The following is a 20,518-nucleotide window of genomic DNA, read 5'->3' as shown; positions in this document are numbered from 1 at the left end:
GTACCAGACCCAAAGATAAATCGCGGGATGCTTTCTTGGGATGGGAAATGGGAATGTTCTACGTGATAATATAGACGCCTTGCAATGGGCCATTGCAGGGCTGTGTCAGAATGCACACAACCCAATGCCAGTCCACATGCAAATGCATAGATAGGTATGTAGTGTGGTATATGATTACATTTTAGACGTTTCAAATAGTGTCCCTCACTGTCCACGTTGACAAATACGACATAAATTGCTCACATCACTACATAGACACAACTATCACAATCACATCAGTCCCATCTCCGCCTCATCCCAGTCATCTCTCGCCGCTCCGCCGCCTCTGCCCCGCTCCGGCCCACGGGTGCCGCTACTACCGCCGCCCATTTTCGGCCGCCAGTCGCCGCCAGCGCGGGCCGGCTGGCCGGCTGACCGGCTGACCTGACCTCGACAGGTGCCCACCGCTCGGTCCCCGGTGACTCACGGGACTGAGCGCGCCGGTGGCTGATCGGTTCTGGGGCGGGTCATCCCGCGCCGGCTGATGGGTGTCTGAAGTGATAACAGATTCAGGCTTGAACCGTGTTGGCTCGTTTCAGAGTGTAATAAGTACTATAGTTGGTGTGGTTTGGTCAGTCGAATAAAACATCACCGGGCGGACACTGAGCTTATTTACTATGGACAAATAGGTAAACTTGGCGACCTACTGTACTATAAACCGCCAGGGGGAATGTTTAAACAATTTAATTATGTGTGTAAAAATAAGCAATGAAAGTTTATTATTATCGGATAGTCCAACGTGAGGCCAACGTAAAGCCGTTCTCCCATAAACATGTACGTGTTAACTCCTCTAACTGATTTGCACGACATGCTGGAAGCATGTTTCGGTTGCCCTAGTGCCGGTTTGGCGCTCCATTTGCAGTGGTAAAACTGTTATTGTTGGCACTAGCGCCGCACGGTTGAGCGGCCGAGCTGTTAGTAGCCGTGTAACACCTGCCTTTCACATTGTAATCGGCGGCGGCGCGCGGGCTGCAGGCCATCGCCAGCTCGGCCGCGCGCCTGCTGTCCCCTTCACATGACCAGTGAGTGGCAGCACCCTCCCCTCCCCCTCCCGCTCCGCCGGCGGCACTTTTACCGACCCATATCCGTCCGCGGCGCGTTGCCCCACCGCGCGCGGCCCGTCCTGACACCGACCTGCCTGCTGTCTCCGCAGGTGAAAGTGGTCAAATTCAGCTACATGTGGGCCATCAACAACTTCAGCTTCTGCAGAGAGGAGATGGGCGAGGTGCTCAAATCGTCCACCTTCTCGGCAGGAGCCAACGACAAACTCAAATGGTGAGGAGGGTGACGGGCCGGTGCGGCACAAGGACAGGGTCAGGGACAGGCCGAGGGTCTGGAGAGCGGGGTGCGAGGGACTGATTAGTCGGAACGGACACACGGAGACGGGAGACAGCAGGCAAGAGGTTGGACGAAATTACTGGTCGATAGGAATGGGAGCACACGGTGGGTCAGAGAATGGAGCGTCGCTAGTGACGGGTTGGTAACAACAGCGGACGACAGTCTCCTGCACTTTCACTGGACCCGTGACGATGGCGCGCGAGCCGCGTAACGCTCCCTCCGACTGTGTCACGCATGTGACGAGGGGCGCCTGGACACGTGCCGCGTGCCACGTGCGGCCAGCGCGGTGTCACGCGGCGTTTCCGACACTGGTAACATTTCCGACGTCCCCCTGTCCTGAACTGGGGTCAATTCCTGCGGCCGATGTGATAGACATGGGGTGGTGAGGTCCAGGGTCCAAATCACACGTGGGTCTCGCTGTGTGGGGCGTTCGGACCGGGTGGAATTTGGTAGTGGAGTTTGCCCCGGTTTTGTACGGACGTCCCGCTCGCTCGCTCTGTGGACGGTTCGTTGTGAGGCGAGAGGGACGCGTTCATAGAGCACCTGCCGGCCCGACCGTCGCTCCGTACCGCCGCTGGTCTGTGAACTGTGACGCTGGTCGAGGAGCGTTGTTCCCCTCCGGTCCTCCCCTCTGTCTCCCCTCGGCGACGGGTCCGCTCTCCCTGGACCCTCGCCTCGCCCTCTCTCCTCGCGTTCACCCTCTCCCCGTACGGCGGCCTCCCCTCCCGGGGTCCCTCTTTTTCGGCTGGCGGTTCGGGGCTCGTACCGTCCCCGTTCGTTCGCCGTCTGTCCGTCTCTCTGTCTCTCTGTCTGTCCGTCGGTCCGCGTCGGTCTTTCGCAGACATTGGACTCCCTGCCCCTGCATTGCACTAAAGCATACTCTCAATCTAGCGCTCTCTGTGAAACGTATTTTTACTCGGCGATGACTTGTATGCGTGACTGTGTGTACTGTGTGTGCGTGTGTGTCATTGTGTGTGTGTTTATGCGACATCATTGCCTTGCTCTTTTATTCATCTCTGACTAAGGACACGTAAAAGCTACGCGTTGCTGTAGAGTGTCTGCTATTGTCAAATACAAATACAAATACAAATATATATCGTTTCTCGCCAGTTCTGAACAAAATTTTTGCAATGTTCCGCCCTTTCCAACCCTGGCGCACGCCGCCCGTCCCAGAGATCGTTTCGTGTGATCCGTGGCTTACACAGCAGTGAAATGTGCGATGGGATGGGTGGTTCGCGATGAGCTGCAAATAACACACCTTCCCTGATGGTTCGTAAATTGTCATGTAGGTACCCGTGAGAAGTTGATGATGTTCACTTCACCGGTAGTTATTCGAAATCGTAGGATCGTGCTCATCCTTAAGGTAATGGTATGTCTTCGTTTAAAAACGCTTAGGGTAACCATGATTATGATTTCGGCTCAATCTGAAGCCCTCGTAGGCCAATCGGTCAGCTTTTTGCCTTTGACATGTGCATTTCCCAAAACTCGCGATAAACGCGACAGAAAATTCTGAACACACTGCCTTTCCGATGGGTCCCTCTCTTTCCTTGATTCGGCGGACGCAAGGTGCATGCCTCTGAGCGCCGCTTCGAACCAGCGTTGTGATATAGGTGCAGCTGTCGCCGTTATCAATATCCACCACCCTGCCTCATATCACCTCAGCGCGACCGGTGCGCTTGTCTGGTCTGTGTGCGTAGTCCTCCGGTGTGTGTAGGAGCGTGTGTGCGTGTGTGTGTGTAAGCGCCCGTGGCTATTTCTGGTGGGCGGGGCCGGTGCCAGCGGGCTAGGGCGGGGCAGGAGCGGGGCGGGGCGCTGTGTTTCGGGTCGGTGGGAGAGGGGGAGGGAGAGGTGGTGGGTAGAGGAGGGGACAGGTCCTGCAGCAGTGCAGCTCCCCGGCTACGGCGTCCTCCACGGCTGTAGTTCTGCCAACAATAACAGCTCGGCGCTAACTTAGTCGGTTGCTGTATTAGTGAGATGAGCTATCCGCCGAGCTGAGCCAGTGAGCCATCCACTGAGCTGAGCCGAGAGCTGCGAGCTCAGCGCTCTACATAATGTCAGGCTCGCTGCAGCGTGCAGTGATAGTGACTGGCAGCTCTGGTGATAGACTGACCGTGCTCTGAGGTATGGGACGATGTGTTCCGGGTATAGAGCTCGGGTTTATTTGGATGACATGATTCCGATGTTGCTTGTTAATGTACCCGGGTTAGCCTCGGTGATATGCCGCGGTAATCGGTCAAGACAGTGATTTATGGCGTTAGTTGAGTTGTTTGTGATCGGGTGCTGCTCCTCGTGTCACGTGAGCTGACGTTACGACATCCTTGTTGCAGGTGTTTGCGGGTAAATCCGAAAGGACTAGACGAAGAAAGTAAAGATTACCTCTCACTCTACCTTCTACTAGTAGCGTGCAACAAACAAGAAGTTAGGGCTAAATTCAAGTTTTCAATTCTCAATGCCAAACGAGAAGAAACCAAAGCTATGGGTGAGTTAAAAGACGCGCACGTGAAGGTATTGCAGTGAAGGCTGTTGCATATCTATGTCCATTGTCTCATCGATCAGTCATCGTGATTGATCATATTTGGAAATAAGCTGTGCTTGCACGTCAGTTACATGCACTGTGATGTCACAGAGCAGCATAGAGCTCACGGGCGTAGGGTTATGTAAATGCAGCCGAGTTATTCAATGATATTACCCTCTGAGGGCTTGTCTAAGGTCTCATCCCAGTCGCTGATCTTCTGCCCATCTGTCCGATTTCATCATCCGATCCGACGTGTGCTTTACCCACTAAGGTACTGCTACATTAAAATGTGATAGTTGTCTGCGGGTGAATCTTTGTCGCCGTCTCCGTCCACCTTTCTCCGCGGCGACAACGGCGGCCGACTGACTCCCCATTCTCCTCCGTTCTCAGAGAGCCAGCGAGCATACCGGTTTGTACAAGGCAAGGACTGGGGCTTCAAAAAGTTCATCCGACGAGACTTCCTCCTCGACGAGGCCAACGGTCTGCTTCCTGACGACAGGCTAACCCTGTACTGCGAGGTGAGAGATAGAGATAAAGAGAGGGACTGGGAGAAAGAGAAGGGGGAGAGAACTGAGAAATGCCACGGCCGTGGCTGTTCCCAGCCGATTGAGGCCGTAATCTGTCAGGAAATCGGTGTGTGATAGCGCCCACAGCCGGTGGTGCCGTTTGAAATCGCATTCTCATGCGGCGACCTCGCTTAGCGATTACAGAGACCTTGGATGGGCTGCGGCGGCGAGACCCGCCGCTGCTGCCACCTCTCGGCCGCGCCGCTAACCTCAGTTTTCCGGCAGGTGAGCGTGGTGGCGGACAGTGTCAACGTGTGCGGCCAGTCGAACCAGGTGCAGTTCAAGGTGCCCGACTGTCGGCTCTCGGACGACCTGGGTCAGCTGTTCGAGAGCCAGCGGTTCAGCGACGTCACCCTCTCGGTGGGCGGCCGAGAGTTCCAGGCGCACAAGGCGCTCCTGGCGGCCCGGTCGCCCGTGTTCGCCGCCATGTTCGAGCACGAGATGGAGGAGCGAAAACACAACCGTGTCGACATCACCGACGTCGACCATGAGGTGCTGCGCGAGATGCTGCGCTTCATCTACACGGGAAAGACCAATAACCTGGAGAAGATGGCCGATGACCTGCTGGCGGCAGCCGATAAGGTCAGACTCGGTCGGGTCGGAGGGTGGGGAGGGCGCCGGTGCGGCGGAAATAATACTTGGGTGTGGCCTGTGGGCTGTGGGATATGGTTTGGTTCATATACGAGACATTATGCGAGCCATATTTTGTCACATGCAAACCCTCTGTTTGCCTATCAATGTCACCTCTCGTTGCTACCTCCCGATATAACCTCTCGACTGTTATCCCCCTGCCCCACATCTGACCTGCGTCTGTCCCCACCCCACAGTACGCCATGGAGCGACTGAAGGTGATGTGCGAGGCGGCCCTGTGCGCCAACCTCAGCATCGAGAACTCACCAGAGGTGCTCATCCTGGCTGACCTGCACTCGGCAGAGCAGCTCAAGGCGCAGGCCATCGACTTCGTCAACATGTGAGTTTCTCAGTGATCGGAGAGTCCAACCGCAGAAACTCGGCGCAGAGCTGGCTGCGACGCACCGCGGGGAGCTGAGTTAATCCTTCAGTTATAGATCATATCACACCTGACATGTAGGCTATCGTTCCATCACATGTAGGCTTTACCCTGGCGTGAAACGAAAGCTGCTATTTTATCAACGTGGTATTTAGTTTCTCTGTCCGCTTTTTCCCGAGTGACAAGGTTAGCAGCCGGGTTTAGGCTAATATCTTTTGTCACCGACCCATAAGCGCTGTCACACGGAAGGGGTGTTCAGGTGCCGACCCCATTACCAGCGGACCTGCCTTACATTATATCTCTGAGTAGCGCCCACCGGGTCTCGAGCCCTGCGGTTTCTCCGAGTCTTTTCTCTGCGTCGCCCTGCATCTCAATCGCGCCGTCCGACCGGACTCTCACTCATGAGCGGGGTGAAAGTGTGGTCGATACCACTAGACATCGGGGAGAGAGAGTACAGCTGGGCCGGGGAGAGAGCACCGACGGACGGAGAGAGAGTGTATTTATCGACACGGGAGAGAGTATAAACGGTGCTCTCTGCCGCATCCGCTCTGACTGGGCTGCACCCATGTGATTTGTGTTACTGTGCAGTGTGCAGAGAGCTGCAATGTAACAGACTATTCCTTTCTCGTCGTCGCATGCGATCTCCCTTTAGTTTCTCTCCCGCTCTCTCCCCTCACTCACCAACCCTTGTTAGTGGTACTTGTTCTCACTCGCTTCTCTTTTTCTCTCCCCTTTCTCTGTCTAAATATTTTTATCCACTTCTCTTTCCCTCTTGCGCTGCTTCCCACGACGCGCCGTCTCGTGTCTCAGTCTTATATTGTATGCTTCCCCCCGCTCTGCCCTCCCCGCCACCACCGACCCCCGCTCTCCCCCCGCCGTTACTGCCTCCCTCTCTCCCCCCGCCGTTACTGACTCCCCCTCTCTCCCCGCAGCCACGCCACGGACGTGATGGAGACGCCCGCCTGGAAGTCGATGATCACATCTCACCCGCACCTGATCGCCGAGGCGTTCCGGGCGCTGGCCACCCAGCAGGTGCCGCCCATCAACACCACACGCAAACGGATGAAGCCCTCCCCGTGAGGCGGTGTCTGGGAGCCAGCGAGGGGCGCCGGCTGCGCGCCACGCGCCGTCAATGTTCAATGTTCAAAGCGGCCTGCGTCGCTGCCGCCGCCGGCACCGGCCAGGGGTCGTCAGACAGTGTGATAGCTGCCGCCGCGCCGGACTCGTTGTTACGCGGACTGTACCCAGACGGTCCTCGTGATGGTCCGTGGATTTCTGTGGTCCCAGTGGTCCTCAGAATGGTCCCGGTGGTCCGAAAGGACCGTCGCGCGGTCCGGCCGGCCGGTCCTGCGCCCTACGAATTCAGCGTACGTATGTGTAGTCCGTTATGACCTGATTAGAGGTCCTTTCTGGTACCGCTGCTCGGCCCGCTTCGAGGTCTGCCATGCGGTCCTCACAAATCCCGCTGTGTGATTCTCGAGTCTGCGAGATTCGCCTGGTCGTTTTAGTCGTCTGTGGTTCTCCGCCGCGATCCGCTGGTTGGTGGATGATTGGTCTCTGGGGACCTTTTGGTCCCGTTGTCCCGGCCACCGAGAGGGACAGGGCCCGGCCGCTGCCCACCGACCGATCTCACGGGCGCGCGGCGGCTCCGTTGTTACTGCGCCGCGCCGGCACCTCGGATGTGTACCTGTGTGTGTATGTCTGTGTGTGTATATCTGTGTGCCAGGGAGTGGAAGAGAGCTCGCGCTGCATTGTGTGTATGTGTGTGTGTGAGGGGCCTCGTCACGGGTCCCGGGGAAGCGTCCCCCGCCGTCGCCGCCGCCGGCCGGTCGCCGCCCGGGGTGTTGGGTGCCCGTGTTTCTCGCGGAGCGCCGCCCCCGGTGCAGGAGACCGCTGCGCGTGGCGGCGGTTTATTTGTTAACATTCTGTGCGACTCCGCACGACGCCGTCTGTGTTCAAAAGCAATCATGTACAAGGTCATTACGTGCACTGGTAATAATAAACCGATCCTGCCGTACTCGACGCTTTTCTAGTTGGCCGGGCGTGGTGGGTTATGTCGCCATGGTTCATCAAGCGTCCCCGCGTACCTGAGGTGCACCTCGTGATACCGGGAGGAGTACAATGTGTACCGCTACAGTGGCTCGTAATCTGGAACAGACGACCGGAGAGAAACGGCCGTCAGTAGCCGCGCACCGGGGGACAGAACGCAGTGTAAACGAGATGACTGTGTATTGAAGTCACACGCAGACAAGGTGTAAGTTCGACGCTCAGTTCACGGGACAAATGCACTGATACTGTGGCACCGGAAAAGGAAAACTCTAAACCACATCTCATCAGCTTAGCGTTGGATGGTTCATCAATGAGTAGCAAGACGCTAACTGAGGACAGTGACGGCAAATGCATCTGCGTGTGAGCCGACATCAATATTTCACTTTACACTCACTTCACAGCTCACACCCCAAAGCCAATGAACATTGATACGATGCGACTATATTATTAACTAGGCATGATGGGTAGATGATATATCACGGTAGTGTGATTGTTACGCAGATTACAAGTCCAATACCTCCAAATTGTATGAGCAGGGAGTTTCGAAAACCCTATCCTGCGTCATACTTCAACCCTGACCAGTGACCACTAGATAGACACTGCTACCGTTAGTTTCAGAACTCTACCACAGATGTCGCTACGATCGACACCAAGCACCGAACCACGCTAGATGCGATCATAGTAGATTGCCTCGGTGGGGTAATCAATCGATCCATAATCGTCACCTCTGTGCGCGAACGAGGCGACTCTGGCCCGCTCCTTGGACCGCGAGAGTAGGATGGCGGCTCCGAGGGTGGCCGCCGCTCCGAGGGCCATCAGCATCAGCATGGTGGTCACCGTGGAGGGACCCCGGCCGTATACCTCTGTGAATGAGGGGACGATAGGTCAGACGAGAAAGAGAGCGAGAGAGATAGAGAGCCACAACCACCAGAGACCTCCATCGCGTTGGCCAAGTTTTCCCGAGGAGGCTAATAGCTCGTAGGTATGCTGACTAATGAAACAACGAAAGCTTAACACATCTTACCAATGTTATCATGCACAGAGTTCCTAAGTGATCGGGAGTTGGGGTAAGCAACCATCTTTGATTAAGATGAAGTTACTCGTAGACTAGTAAACATGGTCACGATATGTGATTTAATTTTTAAATGCGCTTAGCCAAAACGATACACTTAGTGGCTGTTCAGATATTTGCGAAAACTCAGGAAGGGCGTAGGTCCCCACCCACCCTCCATCTCGGCACACGATAACGACTACAAACAGACATGAATGACGCAACGAAACAAACGTATACTCTGTTCATTTCATCGTGCGGTGTGCAATGTGTACGCACTGTGCAGTGTGCAATGAGCCTCTTCCACTACGATGACAAGGAACGATTCTGTTTGGAGTGCGTTCGACTCAGACCCATGCCGTGGTTATGCGATAAGTCTTCGGCAGACCATTGGGTAACACGTGATAGCGGAAGAGAAGATGCTATCAGGTAACAGGCATTTTTCCTTCCGCTGTGATCACCCACAGTTATTGATAGAACCTAGCTGATACATTAATGATTAGAAAAGAATGCAATGGAAAAACGATAACCGCTTGGACGGGGAAGTAACTTACTGCCTAATAAAGAAGAATAAATACAGTCCACCAGAAGCCATTAGCACTTAGCAGGCATTGATTGATGTGCGTACACATGCGCTGTAACGTTATCCATAAAAGCATTGAAAAATGAAGTTATCATGTCTTGAAAGCTACACAAAAAGCTACACTGTTGGTCCAATGACCATTGACCTATGTACCTCAGGTGTAGAGATCAATTAGGCTGGTCTATCACCCTTCATTCAAAACTGATACCTCCATTCCTATAACGCCGGTGAAGTGGGCTCTCACCTGCGTCCCGGCTCTCCGTGCGACGGCTGGGCTCTGCCGGCTCCTTGAGACGCGCCTGCTCCTTTCTGCTGTCGACCTCCGGCTCTTTGCGGGGTTCCTCGGCCGTCGGCGGTGCGCCCGGACCGAACGGACCAAACGCACCGCCTGGGAATGCGCCTGGACCGCCCGGACCAAAGTGACCACCCGAGCCACCCGGAGCGCCCGGATGGTCCAGCAGCGCGTCCGCACCGCCCGGGACCACATCTGCCAGCTGAGAGATGATCACCGTCATGAAGTCCTGGGCCAGCGAGATGTTCAGCTTGAACAGACCGCTGGTGTTGAACGTGACGACCCCGAGGTTCATGCCGACGACGGCCGAGCCGTTGACGACCACAGCGGCCACCCTGCCGTCCGGGAGTCGCGGGATGGTGCCGTCGGAGCCAGCCGGCCGACCGTCAGCTTTGTCATCCTCCTTCGCGTCATCTTGCTTATTATTTCCAGCTTTATTGTCACCTTCGTCTCCGTCATTTTCATCTTCGTCTTTTCCGTTTCCATGAACGTCAGCTCCATCAGCTCCATCGTTGTCCTTCCCACCATCTCCCTGTGCCTTTCCATCCTCAGTCTTTCCCAGCCACGGACCGCTCACCGAGGGTGCCCGCATCGCCAGCAGAGGCCGCTGCTCTCCTGCGGCGGTCGCCGGCTCTGCGCTCGGCACCTCGTCCTGCACACTCGTGTCGTTAGCGGTGTCGTTCCGGGGCACGGCTCGGATCATCACCACGTCCACAGAGTTGCGCGTGCGGTTGACGATGATCTCGTAGACGCCGCCGAAGGCGAATACGCGGATGTTGTCGCGCAGCCGGCTGCGATTTGCGAACACGGCGTCAAACGTGGCGACGTCCGGGATCACTATCGTGTCTTCGTCAGGAGAATCGGGTACCTCTGGGGTTTCCGGGACTTTGGGAGCTTCAGGGGTCTCAGGAGTTTCAGGTTCCTCTGGGGCCTCAGGTTCTTCAGGAGCCTCTGGCACCTCAGGAGCCTCTGGCACCTCAGGAGCCTCAGGGTCTTCAGGAGTATCGGGTTCTTCAGGAGCATCGGGTTCCTCTGGCGCCTCCGGAGCTTCAGGTTCTTCCGGGACCTCGGGTTCCTCTGGAGCCTCGGGTTCCTCTGGAGCCTCGGGTTCCTCCGGGGCTTCAGGTTCCTCCGGGGCTTCAGGTTCCTCCGGGGCTTCAGGTTCCTCAGGCTCTTCCGGTTCCTCTGGAGTCTTTGGTTCTTCAGGTTCCTCTGGCTCTTCAGGCTTCTCCGGAACCTCGGGTTTCTCCGGAACTTCCGTGGCCGGCGGCTGCGTGAAAAGAGGAGGCCTGCCGTGTCCGTCTGCGCCCGGCCGAACGATCAGGTCCCCATCCTTCCCGGAACTGCCGGAGCCTCCCGAACTCGAACCTCCGGTAGTGTCTCCGCCTCCTGACGAAGTGCCGTTTTTATTCTGTGGTGGTAGGGGTACTGGCAGATGGATCTTAATGACCTCGATGTCACCGATGAATGGGATTTTTCCGGTGATACTAGAGATGTCGAACTGCAGAGCTGTTGAAGAGAGGGTTTGTAATGGTTACATACACAATACACACGTGACACTAAGATTCGTACAGCGGGCAAGGTACACTAAATGTTTCATTGATCCGTTAGGAGGCCGATGTAGGTTAGAGTTAGTATGCCTTTGTGTTGTTGAGGACACATTTTACATACATACAAATCAGGTTACATTTACGGTAGAACCGGTGGTAAAATGGATGGGTGGGTGTTGACAAATGACAATGACACCAAACCTCATCGCTTTATCAGATATAATTTCTGCCAGTCCCGTAGCTCAGTCGGTAGAGTGATGGACTCCGCGTGGTAAGAGCGCGCGTTCCCGGTTACAACAGTCCGGGTTCGAAGCGCGACAGGTGCTTGACGTTTATGGGCCTCCTTACATGGGTACATGGGTATGGTTGCGGTTGGTGGCAGGCCGTAGCCAGGCGAACTCAGTGAGGGGACCGGCCGTGCGCGGCTATGTGAGCACGTTAACCCTAGAACGCCTAGGGGGGGGGGTTGTATCAACCCCCCCCCCCCTGAGGTTTTTTCGAAGTGCACGCTAAACGGCTTGTCGTAGCGGGCTGAAATTTTCAATACCCTCTGGGGCAACCTTTGCGCATCTTTTGCCGAAAAAAATTGATCGGGTCATGTCAGGTCACGGAGTTATGACGTCATAAGAGGTACAGCCTCCGGCCGACAGTTACCAAACGTGTGCGCCGAATCCCTAGGTTTTCTGCCGGTGATACCCACATTGTTTGATGGATCATGATGAAACTTCCCATGCATGTTGGGGCAAGCATTGGCTATCGTGTGGTGCAAGAAAATTGACCGGGTCAGGTCAGGTCACGGAGTTATGACGTCATAAGAGGAACAGCGTCCGGTACTATTTTTGAAAAGCGCCCGAACCACTATTTTGCTAATTCTTGTCACCTCAATGGGAATATGCAGCAATATTAGCTTCTATAAGGAGCAAATGGACCTTCCAAATCCAAAAATACAATCAGATTTCAAAAATTTAAATTTTGATTTTTCGAATTTTTGCCGCCGACTGTGACCTTGCCGACTTCCGGCGCTCCCAACACGCCATTTTTAGAGCTAGGGAAACGAAATACATACCAAACGATAGAGAATTGATCAAGGAACACGATAGTGAAGGTTTCAAGTCGATATCTCCCACCGTTTTGCCGCAATCGCCGCGGAAAGTTGAAAAAAGTCTATTTTTCCGAAAATTTGACCTTTGACCGGTCAAAAGTAGGTCAAATGTTGACCTAGGACCAAAAAATATACCACCAATCGCGAGATCTCGTTGAGAGCAATCCGTTGGTTTTTTCCGCTAAGCTCTACGACCTTCCGTTTCGAAACGCCAGGGGGGGGGTCGTAACAACCCCCCCCCCCCTGGTCGTTCGTGTTATGAGAAATGGCCTGGTCGTGCGAGGGTTAAACTTTGGACTCTAAATTCTTCCACATAACCGGAATTGCGCGATCGGAAGATAAAGGGCAGGGTCACCGCAACAAACTTCGCTTAGCGGGGGCTCTGTTCTTGTGAATCCTTCCAATCAAAAGGTTCGGACTAAATTTATTTAAAAAAGAGGGATGCAATCCCAGACCATTGGAAAACTGAAACCAAAAGCACTAAAGGTAGGTACCATTGAAATGCTTGCTAACATAAAAAACAGCACCTTGGAACGCTAAAAACAAAACTTATTTTGTACAAAAGTCAGAGCACGATGCAATAGGTACTACAGTGTTCTAGAAACTAATAAAATACCTAAGACATTACATTTGACATACCAAATACCATAAATCGGTATGAATATACTGGAAGCTGATATCCGGTTGACACCTCTAGCATGGAGGAAGGAGTACGCAAGTCTGGACGGATAACACGCATGGCAAGGGGTATGGAACTGATACTGCTATCTATAATTCGTTGAAGTACCTAGCACATGCCATCTAAATTATCATGGGTTCAATGATAAAAGGGCCGAAGCATAACCGGTGAACAGCATTCCATGTTTATCTGGTGGATAGACTGATAACGAAAAATGTATTGGCGGCTTACATAATTAAAAAGGGTACAGTAGCACAACATTTCCAAAGACCTCGCGCACCATAATTGATCAGCATCCATGCATTATATACATAATGTAATTGATTCCGCTTACCTGGCACTGGAACTTCTGTCGTGGTTGAGGTGCTGGTCGAAGTGGAGGAGATAAAATGGTGTTTGTCTTTCTTCTTGGTCAGACCTGTCGACAGGAATTATATAATTATATGGTCATTGGCGAATCCAGCCGGACGTTTTTTTTTGGGGGGGGAAGAGGGGTAAATGTCCGAAATGGCCCTTTTCTTTCCATGCACCGCCATAGGCGTACCTACTGTCAAAACTCGGATTTTTTTTTTTGGGGGGGGGGGGGGGCAAAGGGGTTTTGGGGGAGGAAAGCATGGCTCTAAATGCCCCCTGGATCCGCCAATGATATGAGTTGAACTTCCGTTCGAGCCACTTTACACGGTCCATGTTGCGGCTGGGTCTTAAGCGCAATTTTCAACGTGGAAAGTTTACTCTACTCGGCCGAGGGTGCGGTGCTACATTTGACCACCATTTTCAGGACAGGCCCATGGCAGTGGCGCAGCCAGGATTTCGTTTCGGGGGGGTCATCGCCTCCAAAGCGGGCCCCCTAGTGTGCGGGCCCCCACCCATTTTTCAGAATCTTTCCATATTTCATACGCATTCTGCTGAGCGGGCCCCCTTTACCTGCATGATAACCCTGAGCGAGTTTGAATCGGAAAATTTTGATAGAACAATAGTTCGGTAATCACCCGGTGTTCAATTTCCACATGAATTGACCATGACAGAAATATGTTACTATGACGTATGAATTCGTATCTTTCGAGGCCGAAATGTGCCCCTACTGCAATATGCATAGCATATATGCAAACTGAACTGTTGTCTGCTTCTGTCGGACAAGATTTAAGCAGACAAGATTTAAGCAGTCCCACGTGCCTGTCCTAACTCAGTCATCTATTGGCTGCTGTAGTAGATTGTGCTTTATTCTTCTTCATTACGTGATTTCGCTCACAAGCAGTTTTAACCCTCGCCGGCACAGGGGGAGGGGATGATGCAACCTCCCCCCCCCCTAAGGTTTTTCGCGAATAACTCGGGTAAAAATCGGCCGATCGCGACCAAACTTTCAGTACCCTCGCGTTGATCACACCTACCCTAGAAATTTCATGACCCTGACCCAAATGGCCTTTGACCTGTGACCTACTTTCCGAAGACCATGTTTGGCCAGAATCGCGATTCGGCGTATGCCGGCTCGCATTAGCCGCGCGTTTGCAGTCTTTTCGTGGTTTCAAGCATTCAAACATGTGAGTTGATGCTGCTCCCATGCATTAGGGTGGATGTCAAGGTCACCTGAAGGTCAGGTCAGGTCATTGACCTATGATGACCTCGGTACTTTTTCGAATTATACATGTTTCCAGGCTAGTTTTTGGAGCTGAATCCGAATTTAGCAACCATTTGAACATTTACGAAGTAGTTTTGGTGCCTTCGTAACATGTTACGAAGCTGCCAGAGGCGGCTGGCACGTAGGTACATACTACGAATACCCGGCAGGACCCCTACTGGTTGACCTGACCTGACCTGACCCGACCTGGCTTAAATGCATAAAGACATCATCTGTGATCAAAACTAACATGATAACTATTCATGATCAGTACCCCGAAAAACCCTATAGCAGCCACAATTAACGACGTTCTAACAGGTCCCGATTTTCCCGATTTTTCGGTCATTGACCTGACCTGGAAGGTCAACCAATGACCAAGAACCTTAAAATTGGGTATCGTCGGCTTCCTCTCGTCACGGGGAACACGCTCGTATTTCCCGCGAAGCTCTAGCTCGATCATGGGCCAAACACGAAGGGGTCGTACCACCTTGTGCCGTCACGAAGGGGTCGTACCTCTTGTGCCGTCGAAGGACGCAAAATGTCCGGAATGGCCTGTGCCGGCGAGGGTTAACGCGCTCATATGGGACATGTATTGCCATGGGCCGGGTTTGTTGTGGCGTGGTGATGTGGTGACGTAGATTCTGTCTGCTATCGAGGTCCCGGCATGGTGTTACTTAGCGTGGGGTACGGGCCCGACCGTTGCGCCAAGTGCGCTGAAATTTGCGCAACTTATAGATTAAGGATGGGCAACGTGCCTTTGAGGGTCTCAGCTCGATCGGATTGATAGCGAGCACATGACGCGTGCTCAAAAAGTGCAAATTCGCGTTATGGACTTTACATGTATGCATAAATCGGCTTGCAAAATCGGGCGAAAATGACTAAATTTGCCAGACACTGGTCCGGTCCCCGTGCAGTATCTCGGTAACCGTGGGCCCAATCGCCACGGGGTATCGTGTAGAGAATCGAAAGGGCTATCGAATGGTGTGCGGTGCAGGGATGGCACGCGCCACGTGCACCCGTGAGGGCACTTATACTGGGAAATTTACGTTTCGGACAGATTTGGGACTTAATGCTATTTTCGGGTGACTGTTTGGCGGAGCGGGTTCAAACAACGCCTGTTGGCAAAAGAAATGTACCGCCTCTCATGGAAAAATTGTGAAAAGCTAATTGATCAAAAACAAGGTGGAACAAATCGCTGGAGAGAATGGCATTTGTTAATGACTTACTTAATTACACGGGTTTTACTGCATAACCTGTTACGTTTGACAGTTGAAAATGGCATAGTTGGAAAGAGCATTCAATTTTGTCCAAAATCCAATCATCGCTTTTGCATGACGAGCAACAGTATTCTTAAAAATATAAATGTTGGAAACCTCTACATAGTAATTCATCGATGGCTGTCATTTTTTCAATAACCTACGTCAACCGTTGTTATAAACTACACATATGACATGTTCTATAGTAGAACGCATGCTTATCAGACACGAGCACCTCGATGCAATGGATATTTTTTCCCAATCCAAAATGCTTAGCCGTCAAAAAGCAATCAACCGAAATGGATACATCACCCACGGACACAAGACCAACCAAATGCCCACCGATCGAAAATACCCCTTATTCGCTTTGCGGAGCAAGCGGGTCACCCTAGCGGGCCCCATTCAACCAGGGGCCCGGGCCCTATCCACACGGGGGCCCGGGCCACGTCCACCTGGGGCTCCGGGCCCCGTCCACCCGGGGCTCCGGGGCCCGTCCACCAGGGGGCCCGGGCCCCATCCATCCGGGGGCCGGGCCCCTGTTCTCCCGGGGGCCGGGCCCCATTCACCCGGGGGTCCGGCGTCCACCCGGGCCCGGGGCCCGTTCTACCGGGGGCCCGGACCTATCCACGGGGGTCCCGGGCCCCATCCACCCCGGGGGCCCGGGCCCATTCTCCCAGGGGCCCGGATCAATTCTCCCGGGGGCCCGGGTCCGTTCTCCAATCTCCCGGGGCCCCGGGCCCGTTCTCCCGGGGGTCCGGGCCCCATCCACCCAGGAGGCCCGGGCCCGTTCTCCCAGGGGCCCGGATCAATTCTCCCGGGGGCCCGGGCCCGTTCTCCGGGAGGCCCGGGTCCGTTCTCCAATCTCCCGGGGCCCGGGGCCCGTTCTCCCGGGGGCCCGGACCCATCAACGGGGGGGGGGGGGGGGCGGGCCCCATCCACCCAGGAGGCCCGGGTCAATTCTCCCGGGGGCCCGGGCCCGTTCTCCGGGAGGCCCGGGTCCGTTCTCCAATCTCCCGGGGCCCGGGGCCCGTTCTTCCGGGGGCCCAGACCCATCAACGGGGGGCCCGGGCCCCATCCACCCAGGAGGCCCGGGCCCCATCCACCCAGGAGGCCCGGGCCCCATCCACCCAGGAGGCCCGGGCCCGTTCTCCCAGGGGCCGGGCCCGTTCTCCCGGGGGCCCGGGCCCCGTCCACCTGGGGCCCCAGGCCGACCCCTCACCCGTGGTGTCCCAGTAGGCATTTCTCGAAGCGGGCTCGTCCGATTAGATTAGGGCCTCTCTCCTCCCTCTCTCTCTCTCTCCCTCTCTCTCTCTCTCTCTCTCTCTCTCTCTCTCTCTCTCTCTCTCTCTCTCTCTCTCTCTCTCTCTCTCTCGAGCGGGCCCCTGACAGAAATTTCGGGGGGGTCAGCTGACCCTCTGACCCCCCCCCTGGCTGCGCCACTGGCCCATGGTCAGCAGGTCAATGAACAATGGAAACGTATTCCTGGACAGAAATATGCACGTCTTATACATATATCAAAACGCCTATAAAGTAGGTAGGTATACTAGGAGTACTACTTTTCAAATTTTATTAATGAGAAGCGTCGGCCGATGAGAGCTGCAAACGCTCGTACAAGTGAAGGAATAACCAGGGCACTAAAGAGTAGTAAAGTAATCTTGCTAAAGAGTCACTAAAGGGCACCTAAAGGGCACTAAAGAGGGAATAACAAACATTTCGTGCGATGTAACCGCTTCCCAACTGCCCCCTCCCTCACGAGGCGTTAACGATTCATGCCGGACGCTGCCGGTCTCGCTGTTAAAGTATTCTGTTTCCGACTGATGTCACAAACGGCAGTTCTCAAAAGGAGGAATTCACCTTCCGGCCAGCTCTGTGTAGCATCCAGCCCAGTCACGTTTGGGATTCATTGACAGGATACACAAACGGTGCTAGACCAACAAAGGCACAGGACTATATGTGGTACTGTGTACTGTGTCCACCGTCCACAACTGCTGAGGCGTTTTCGTATAGCTTCAGATGCAGACGCATCACGGCCACATACTCTTTTAGAAGAAACAGGAAAGCAAATGCTGAGGCATCTATCGCGATATTGGCCACGGTATTAGTCACGGACAAGATACTGCATAGAACAATCGTTAACCCTCGCCCGCACATGGGGGGGGGGGGTGGTTGCCACCAGAAGGCTGATTTTTCGTATAGCTGCTCGTCTATCCTTTCTTGATGTCCACTTAAAATTTCAAGTTTCTGTGTTTTTTGGTTTCGGAAATATGACCTTGTTTTTCAGGTCATGTCATGACCCAAATGGCCAATTCTCAACATCTTGCGTATGCCATGGGCCTTGTGAGCTTTTGACACCCTGATTTCGGCCTTTTTTGCCAGTCTTACCTCCCACCTATCATGGAACATGTTGTTCGACGATGTACAGGGGTCAAGGTCAGGGTCAAGGTCAACCTAGGTCATCTAAGATAATTGCGTTTTAGGCAAGCTGAATTTACTTTTTGTGAAGTTTTTTGACTGCATTTTTGGTAAAAGCTTCTCAGATCATGATTTCATGTGATATGGACCCAAAAACAATCGGTGCACACATCAGTATACACACAGACACACACAGACATACAAACACATATAATTGACCTTGACCTAACTTGACCTGAAATGACCTCAGCAGCAAAATTCTGGTCGGATAGTGTGACAAAGAGGTTCTAGCTGGCTTGGCACCAGAAAACAGCATCGTCATCGGTATTTGATAAGCAGCGCACTTGATATCCAACGGTGACCCAAAACAGCAACATTTTTTAGTTTGACCTGACCTGGAAGGTCAATGACTGACCTGAGAAGGTAAAACTGGGTATCATTGGATTCGTCTCTTCCCAAAGAATCTTTTTGGTCTTTACTGCTAAGCTCTATCTCCAACAGGAACGAAATGGCGCGGGGGGGGGGGGTGGCAACCACCCCCCCCCCCATGTGCGTTCTAGGATGGGAAAATGGCATGTGCGGGCGAGGGTTAACTGACATTACCAGCCGATATGGAACATATTTGATCAGTTGAGCTAACTTCGTTTCGCATGGGGCGTGGATCCATGTCGATCTATTACGGTTTCGGACTTATATCCTGGAGGTGAAGAACCCGAGAATGAGACGAAGAAATATTTTAAAGTAAACGATTTTATATTTCACTATAAGCTGGAACCTTAACGCTCCACCATGTAAACTGAGGGATAAGGAAATTAAAAGCGTGAAGTCTGAGGCTTGTCGGGCATGATAAGGCACCCGGCCTGCTATGTCAGGAGTAGAGCACTTCACGGATAGGCTTTTTAGGATCCGGCCCGGCCCATATCCGGCAAGTCATATCCAGATCCGCCCATTATCCGCCGTTCTTTGAATATCAGAATCCGGCCCACCCATGGCCCGTATTGCAGCCAAACTTCCAAAAAAATATCCGTAATAATCCGTTTCACCAATAACTGGTTTCACCCAAAACTGGACTAACAAATTCAATCTAAGGGACCAGACAGCCATACATCTCATAGACCATCATGGTTCCAAAAACCATGCATACATTGCATACATTATCCACTTGAAGACAAGTCTTGTGACAAGTGAGTGTCATAAAATGATGCCTATTACTTTAATCAAACCTCTGCTGCCGCTTAACACATTAGGTTAATTTTTAACTTCAATGTTGAATGTTAAAATTTTGATCCGTTTTGATCCGGGTTCAACCTTCAATTCCCAAATCCGGCCCGCCCATATCCGTTCTTTTTTAACAAATTTAGAATCCAATCCTATCCGGTCCGCGGATTTATCCGTGGATAACGGATTTATCCGGCCCATGAAGTGCTCTAGTCAGGAGGTCGCAGCAGCGAGCCTGCGAACTGCAGAAGTATCTCAACGGAATGAAAGGGATCCGCACCAGGGCACGAAACGATTAAAACGTCCTACGTAAGGCGACCATGAAACTATATTTCAAGAAGTTCCGACATGGCAGGGATTTCTTGTGAAAAAAAAACGAAAATGGCATGATTTATATGTGCCATTGCGATGCCATAGACCAAAGCATGCAACAAAATGGACATTATTAGGAACTTATTTTTTTGTGAATGCTTTCGGGATTCTCTATAACAAAATCCTGTAATTGAGCCTCGCAATCTCCCGAACCGGTTACCGTTTTCGTATGACTGATACTGTCCCGCCGAGATGGCCACACACAAGTACCATCCCGACCGACCCGATAAAGAAGCCTGAACCGTCAGCCCTCCCACCTCCACCCAACCCGCTGTTCCCATCCCGTCGCAAACTCACCAGCCAGGGCAGCTGGTGCTGCCACACACACCACCAGCACCAACACCAGCAGTGACGTCCTCATGCTGACAGTCCTCGGCCTCGACTGGTGCCCGCCAGGCCACTCGCCCCTCCCCCTGGCCCCGGAGGGGTGTGCTGCTGCTCTGCTGTTCGACTATCTGGCGTGCTGGGGCCGATAGCGGTACGGCAGGCGGCGGGGCGATTCGGAGAGGCCTGTCGCTAGGTGATCTGTAAACACAGGGCTCGGCGCACAGGGGACACGTGACAGCAGGGGCGGAGAATTGTCCTAATACCAGGGTGTGCTTTTCTAGCACCTGGCGAATGAAACTGTCGAATTCTTGCGTAGAAAAGCACGTATAGGTACGTTTTCCCAAGCAGCATCACTACTCGCGGCTTGCGCAAGCAGTTTGTGTCTCAGACGTAATTTAAGCACCCCTGGAGCACTATTATACGGTAACTTGAATTTCAGGGGGTCCTCGAGCACCCCCAACCCATAATTCTCCACCCCCGCGTGACGGAGCAGGGTTTGAGTGGGAGTGAAGGAAAACGAACATCACGATTTTTTAGTTCGAACT

General features: G+C 53.4%; 2 protein-coding genes across 3 annotated transcripts; one reads left to right on the top strand and one right to left on the bottom strand.

The window, feature by feature from the left end:
- Nucleotides 1-1,183: 1,183 nt before the first annotated feature.
- LOC122373338 (protein roadkill-like) lies at nt 1,184-7,484 on the top strand. The gene is made up of 6 exons (XM_043351304.1): nt 1,184-1,314; nt 3,705-3,856; nt 4,283-4,410; nt 4,684-5,040; nt 5,286-5,428; nt 6,400-7,484. Exons 1-6 carry the CDS (start codon nt 1,217-1,219, stop codon nt 6,545-6,547), a joined length of 1,026 nt encoding a protein of 341 aa, XP_043207239.1. The 5' UTR covers nt 1,184-1,216; the 3' UTR covers nt 6,548-7,484.
- LOC122373337 lies at nt 7,374-20,236 on the bottom strand. Of its 2 annotated transcripts, XM_043351302.1 has the most exons (4): nt 19,944-20,236; nt 13,108-13,191; nt 9,395-10,951; nt 7,374-8,379 (listed from the first exon to the last, which is right to left on the bottom strand). In XM_043351302.1, exons 1-4 carry the CDS (start codon nt 20,005-20,007, stop codon nt 8,183-8,185), a joined length of 1,902 nt encoding a protein of 633 aa, XP_043207237.1. In that variant the 5' UTR covers nt 20,008-20,236; the 3' UTR covers nt 7,374-8,182. The 2 variants fall into 2 exon arrangements, with proteins under 2 accessions (XP_043207237.1, XP_043207238.1); XM_043351303.1 differs by lacking the exon at nt 13,108-13,191 and having other exon boundaries at nt 19,944-20,123.
- Nucleotides 20,237-20,518: the final 282 nt, after the last annotated feature.

The sequence above is a fragment of the Amphibalanus amphitrite genome, unplaced genomic scaffold (assembly GCF_019059575.1).
Source record: "Amphibalanus amphitrite isolate SeventyFive unplaced genomic scaffold, NRLGWU_Aamphi_draft 001478F_arrow, whole genome shotgun sequence".
Classification (NCBI taxonomy): domain Eukaryota; kingdom Metazoa; phylum Arthropoda; class Thecostraca; order Balanomorpha; family Balanidae; genus Amphibalanus; species Amphibalanus amphitrite.
The sequence above is the reverse complement of the archived record's forward strand: the minus strand, read 5'-3'. Positions and strand labels throughout refer to the sequence as shown.